Source organism: Gekko japonicus, unplaced genomic scaffold, assembly GCF_001447785.1.
Source record: "Gekko japonicus isolate JY-2015 unplaced genomic scaffold, Gekko_japonicus_V1.1 scaffold3856, whole genome shotgun sequence".
Lineage (NCBI taxonomy): Eukaryota > Metazoa > Chordata > Lepidosauria > Squamata > Gekkonidae > Gekko > Gekko japonicus.
Window position 1 is genome coordinate 53,523 of NW_015175485.1, and position 6,072 is coordinate 59,594.

At 57.2% G+C, this 6,072-nt stretch overlaps 2 protein-coding genes across 2 annotated transcripts in view; one reads left to right on the plus strand and one right to left on the minus strand.

Moving 5' to 3' along the window:
- Positions 1–706: 706 nt before the first annotated feature.
- On the minus strand, positions 707–2,434 carry LOC107122838 (tigger transposable element-derived protein 3-like). Its single transcript, XM_015425977.1, has one exon. It carries the CDS (start codon positions 2,432–2,434, stop codon positions 707–709), a length of 1,728 nt encoding a protein of 575 aa, XP_015281463.1.
- Positions 2,435–5,682: 3,248 nt separating this feature from the next.
- Positions 5,683–6,072, plus strand: part of LOC107122839 — a 50,893-nt gene continuing 50,503 nt past the window's right edge. Inside the window, exon 1 of the mRNA XM_015425978.1 lies at positions 5,683–5,766. Coding sequence (XP_015281464.1) covers positions 5,683–5,766 — 84 coding nt within the window. The remainder of the gene's footprint in view (positions 5,767–6,072) is intronic.

The following is a 6,072-nucleotide window of genomic DNA, read 5'->3' on the forward strand; positions in this document are numbered from 1 at the left end:
TCTGAGAGAACTTGTGACCGACCCAAGGTCACCCAGCTGGCTTCATGTGGAGGAGTGGGGAATCAAACCCGGTTCTCCCAGATTAGAGTCAAACCACTGCACCAAACTGGCTCTCAAGGCCCACCTATCGCCTCTCCTCAGGCCACGCGCCCACGATGCCTCCCAGCTACAAGAAGGTGTCCCCCTAACCAGCTTGGTGTAGAGGCTAGAGCGTTGGACCGGGATCGGTGAGACCCAGGTTTGAATCCCCACTTGCACCGCAAAAGCTCGCTGGGTGACCTCGGGCCAGTCACATGCTCTCAGCCTAGCCTTCCTCACAGGGTTGTTGTGAGGATAAAACAGAGAAGAGGAGAAACACAGAAGCTGGTTTGGGTCCCCCACTGGGGAGAAAGGCGGCAGATGAGGAAAGTAAACAGAGCCGGCAAAGCCTCTCGGGAACCTCACGAGAGCCCCAGAAAGCCCCCCACCACTCTCCCGTTCCAGTCAGGTGACTTTCTTGGTTAGCAGGATGGGCTCTTTGTACAAAGGCCCCGTCTAGCCTGCCCAAGCCCCGGCCCCTTTTTCCTAGAGGCCTTCATGGCCTGTTCCCAGCATGAATCCCAAGACTATAACCCCTGCACCCGTAAAATGCAGCCGATGACCCTGAAGTCCTCTGTGGATTCATAGGACCACCCAAAGAACTCCCTTTCACGTTTTTGGCTCTGGGTCACTCTTTGTTAAGGGTCCTGGCCCTTGAAGCTTGCCTATCGGCCAGAGACATCCCGTGAACCACGTCCTCTAGCTTGTAGAACGTCTGGAACGCGGCTGGTGGGGCCGCGTGGCACTCAAAATAGCGCCGCAGCTTGGCCAAACTCTCCAGGACTTCCGCCTTTGAGGGGCAGGGGAGCGCAGCCGGGTCCTCGGCCCTTTCTTCCTCCTCCTCCTCCGCCGTCACACAGACCGGGTCTTCGCACCGCTGGTCCCCTCCCGCCACCTCCGCACCGCCCTGCCCCCCAGAACACTCCAGGCCTTCATCGACCAGGACAAAGCGCTCAAACTGCTCTCGGTTCAGGAACCCGAGGGCTCGGACCACGTCCCCGGGAGGAGCCGGGATGCGAGGGCTCACGCCGAAGCCAGCGGCTCTGAAGCTGTCGGTCACTGTCTGTGGACAGACCTCGGACCAGGCTTGGAGTACCATGTGGACGGCGTCCAAAAGGGTCAGGTGCTTGGACGGTGCGTCTGGAGAGCTGGAAGCTTTGCTGTCGAGCCTGGCGATCAGTCGGGTGAGCATCCTCCGCCGGTAGTGGCCCTTAAAGTTCTGGATAATCCCTTGCTCCAGAGGACGGATCCAGGCGGGCTGCAGCGGCAGGAAGACCATCCGGATGTTCGAGAGCTCCACGGAGGGGTGGGCGGCGGACGGGACCAAGAAGAGCACCACACTCCTCTGCTTGCGTTTCATGTCTTCGTTGAGTTTCCGGAGCCACTCGGAGAAGACGGCCGTCGTCATCCAAGCCCTGTGGTGGGCTCTGTATGTTACGGGTGGCTCCTCCGCGCCAGACCCCCGGAAGCAAAACGGAATCGGCCCTTTGCCAATGATCAGGGGGCCCCTTTTATCCGACACATCTAAGTTGGTGCAGAGCAAGATGGTGAGCTGGTCCTTGGCGCCCGGTCTGTGCTCCGTCGCCAGATCTTCTGGGGTCGCCTGGAACAAGAGGCCGACTTCACCACAGGCGTAGATGTCGGAAGGATCGTATTGACGGAGGAGACCGGGCAGGACTGTGGTTTCCCAGGGCTCCTCTTCCGGTAGCTCCCCGTTCTGTTTCTCCGTGCGGGGCCTTTCTCGGGCGGTTCTCTGCCTCGACTTGAACCCAGCCAGCCAACCGTGCAGCTCCGGTCTCCCTAGTGTCCCAGAGAGGGCCTTGGCCTTGTCTTGGAGCTGTGTCCCATTGGTGGGGAGGCTGGGTGTGCAACTCTGCTCAAACCACTGCAGGAGGGCCGCCTCACCGGCCGCCCCCTTCTGTTCCAGCTTGCGCTTGCGTCCCGGGTTGCCATTTTTACACCACTCCGCCAGGATCCGCTCTTTGTTCTTGATGATGCGGCAGATCTGGGGCTGGGAGACTCCGAACCTTTTGGCCAGCTCGCTCTGGGAGACCTTGGGCCCTTCCAGCACCTCCAGCACCTGGACCTTTTCCTGCAGGGAGAGCTCCTTCCGCTCTTTCCGGTGCGCGACGGCCTCACTCGGCGGAGGCAAGCTCTTCCTCCGGCAGCCGACGTGGCCGAAGGAACTCCCCACCGGGCACGCTCCCCGACAGGTGGGGAGGGCCAGGTGTTCGGTAAAGCTCCTGCCGCAGTCACTGCAGATGTACGAACACTGCCCGGCGTGGTTCGCCAGGTGCTTTTCCAAGTCTGCCTTTTGACCGAAATTCTTTCCGCACTCCAGGCACCAGTGGGGCATCTCTCCCACCGGGGGTCTGCAGGCCCCAAAGACAGGTGTGCTGAGGCCGGATCCTGCCTTGCGGCCCATCAGCAGCCCCTCTTCCCTGCCTGCCTCCTCAGGCTCCGGGAGTTTCTTCCCCGGCACAGGGCGATGGAGCCCGTTCTCAGCGGCTTTTCCCGGCAAAGCTCTGCTACCAGCTCCCTGCATTTCCGGTCCCTTCTCCGCCTTCACCCTTTTTGGAGGATGGTCCTCTCCTGAGAAAATAAAACAAATGTTACCAACGTTTATTGCACTTTTAAGAACATAAGAGACACCAGTGTTGGATCAGGCCAGTGGCCCCTCCAGTCCAACACTCTGTGTCACACAGTGGCCAGAAATACCAGTGCCATCAGGAGGTCCACCAGTGGAGCCAGGACACTAGAAGCCCTCCCACTGTCTCCCCCCCCCCAAGCACCAAGAATACATTGCATCACTTGCCCCAGACTGAGAGTTCCTATCTATACCTCGTGGCTAAGAGCCACTGATGGACCTCAGCTCTTAACATAGGAACATAAGAGACGCCAATGTTGGATCTGGCCAATGGCCCCTCCAGTCCAACGCTCTGTCACACAGTGGCTAGAAATACCAGGGGCCATCAGGAGGTCCACCGGTGGGGCTAGGACATTAGAAGCCCTCCCACTGTTGACTCCCCCCAAGCACCAAGAAGACAGAGCATCCCTTGCCCCAGAGTCCCTATCTATACCTTGTGGCTAGTAGCCACTGATGAACCTCTGCTCCATATGTTTATCCAATTCCCTCTTGAAGCCGTCCGTGCTTGTAGCCGCCACCACTTCCTGTGGCAGTGAATTCCATGTGTGAATCACTCTTTGGGTGAAGAAGGACTTCCTTTGATCCATTCTAACCCGACCGCTCAGCAATTTCATGGAGTGCCCTCTTGAGTTCTTGTATCGTGAGAAAGGGAGAAAAGTACCTCTTTCTCGACCTGCTCTGTCCCATGCATAATCTTGTAAACCTCGATCATGTCACCCCTCAGTCGTCGTTTCTCCAAGCTAAAAGAGCCCTAAGCGCCTTAACCTTTCCTCATAGGGAAAGTGTTCGAACCCTTTTATCATTCGAGTTGCCCTTTTCTGCACTTTTCCCAAAGCTATAATATCCTTTTTAAGGTGTGGTGACCAGAACTGCACGCAGTATTCCAAATGAGGTCGCACCATTGATTTATAGAGGGGCATTATGATATTGGCTGATCTGTTTTCTGTTAACTTATGAAACATGGAATGTTAATAATGCAATGTAAAACGGCTACTCTGGAAGGTGGACACAGGGGCCAGGCTGTTCCTCTGGAGGGCCAGCAATAGGGCAGAGAGGCCGAGGCCTTCCCTTGATAAGAGCATCAGAAGAGCCCTGCTGGGTCAGACCAGGGAGGGTCCATCTCGTCCAGCCTCCCGTCTCACACAGGGGCCAGCCAGTTCCACTGGAGGGCCAGCACCAGGGCATGGAGGCCAAGGCCCTCCCCTGCTGTTGCCTCTTGGCTCTGGGATTCAGAGGATTAGAGCCACTGATTGCAGAGGTTCCCTTTAGTCACTATGGCTAGAAGCCACTGATAGACTTGAATCTTTCTAAACCCCTTTTAAAGGCGTCTATGCTTGTGGCCATCACTACATCCTCTGGCAGGGAATTCCATGTTTTTAATCACTGTCTGTGTAAAAAAATATTTCCATTAGTCAGAGGGTGTTGTAAGCATATCGGATGCTGCCAGTTCATTTAGGCTGATTATTGGCCGGCTGTTGTGTCAGTCCCCGTGTGCAAGAAATCCACCTTGGAAAGGCAGTAAGGGATAGAGAAGCAAAGCTACCGTGTTAATTCCCTATAGTTTAGTAGGCTTCACTTTCAAAATATGCAGCCCTTGTTAGAGTCTGAGCCTGAGCACTTTGAGACCCAGATGGGCTCCCCGCGATTCCCATCTGTGCCCATCTGTGGGTGGGCTGGGCTGAGGCCAAGGAACGCCACGCTATGCATGCCCAGAGGCACACTACCTTCTTCCCTGTTGCAGCCTTGCAAAACGGGCTCCGAGTCTAAACTCCGGCACGCCTCTCTCCGACTGCTGCCCGGCCCCACCTGCAGCTGGGCTCAACCCTGCCTTACCTGAGCACGCATCCAGCTGCACGTTGGCTTCTGGCTCATCCTCTGGATCCAGGCAGTGTCTCCCCTGGGACAGGACCACCTCTGTCCACGCCTGGAGCCAGCCTGGCTTCTTTCTTCTCTGGCTCCCCACCGGCTTCAGCAGCAGCAGCAGCAGCTCTGGGGCGGAGGGGGGCTGTGAGATGGAGGATGCAGGAGCATCTCCGGGGGGGGAGAGGAGCCCGCAGTGCTGCCTGGGCCTCCGTGGGGCTGAGGGCATGCCCAGCCGCCGGCCTCCCTCCAGCCCCATCCCCTGCCTCCTCCTCTATGTTCACCTCTCCAATTGGTTCTGGCCGGCGCTGCTTTCCTGGTTCAGATTTCTCCTGGGCTGGGATTGGACGGGGATCCCTCCAATGGGCAGCAAGGGGCACCTGGTGGCACCAGCAGCTGCAGCCCCAGAGTCTGAAGGGAGAGGAGGAGGAGGAGGAGGATGCTAAGCAGGGGCCGGGCGAGGCAAAAAGCCAGCTGCTTTGGCCCACCTGGGGCCCGGTGGCAAACAGCAGCCGCACAGACAGCAAAAAAATACCAGGCTCCTCCGATCCTGTTGCGTAATTTAGTTTTATTTGGCCCCGTTCACACGGAGCATTTGCTGCGCTGAAGACACAATAGTCCTGCAGATTTTCCGGGCACGATCAAACCGGAAGATCTGGGAGGCGTAGCGCACCCGTGGCGTTGCGCCGAAGATGCTCATTAAAAAAGTACCTGGGACGACCTACTGGCAAATGGTTTGCCACGGGCTGCATGTGGACTCCCTGGGTGTGATCGCTCCGGCGAGCGGCTTTCTCCCCTGTCGTCCTCTTTGCTCCGGCGAGCGGCTTTCTCCCCTGTCGTCCTCTTTGCCGCCGCGGTGCGTCTGATCGCATAGTGGCGCAACAGAATGCGATGGTGCAAAAAGCTGCGCTCCCCCCCCCCACATTTTCCAGTACGTCTGACGGGGCCTTTATTTATTTGTTTCCATTTTTATCCCACCTTGCCACAGAACTGGCTCAAGGCGGCTAACAATGCTACTGCACTCAAACAATAAATACATTAAAACACAATGAAATGTACAAGAAGGCCTAAGCAACAAAACAGTATCCGTGATAAAGATGGCGGCGGTGTATAATATGCAAACAAAGGCAATAACCAGTCGGTGTTTTGTGCAGGCCGAAATGTACTCCGGTGGCGCATTGGTCAGTGGCACATTTGCCAGTGGCCCGCTCATCAGCGGCGGCTCTTAATCGAAGGCCTGGTGGAAGAGCTCCATTTTACAGGCCCTGCGGAACTGTACAAGGTCCCGCAGGGCCCTGAGGTTACCTGGGAGCTCGTTCCACCAGCGTGGGGCCGCCGCCGAAAAGGCCCTGGCTCTAGTGGCCACCAACTTGGTGTCTCTCAGGCCAGGAAGAGTCAGGCGATTCTGTAGCTCTGACCTCAGTGCTCTCTGGTAGGCAGGTCCCTGACCATATAGGGCTTTAAAGGTCAAAACCAGCACCTTGAAG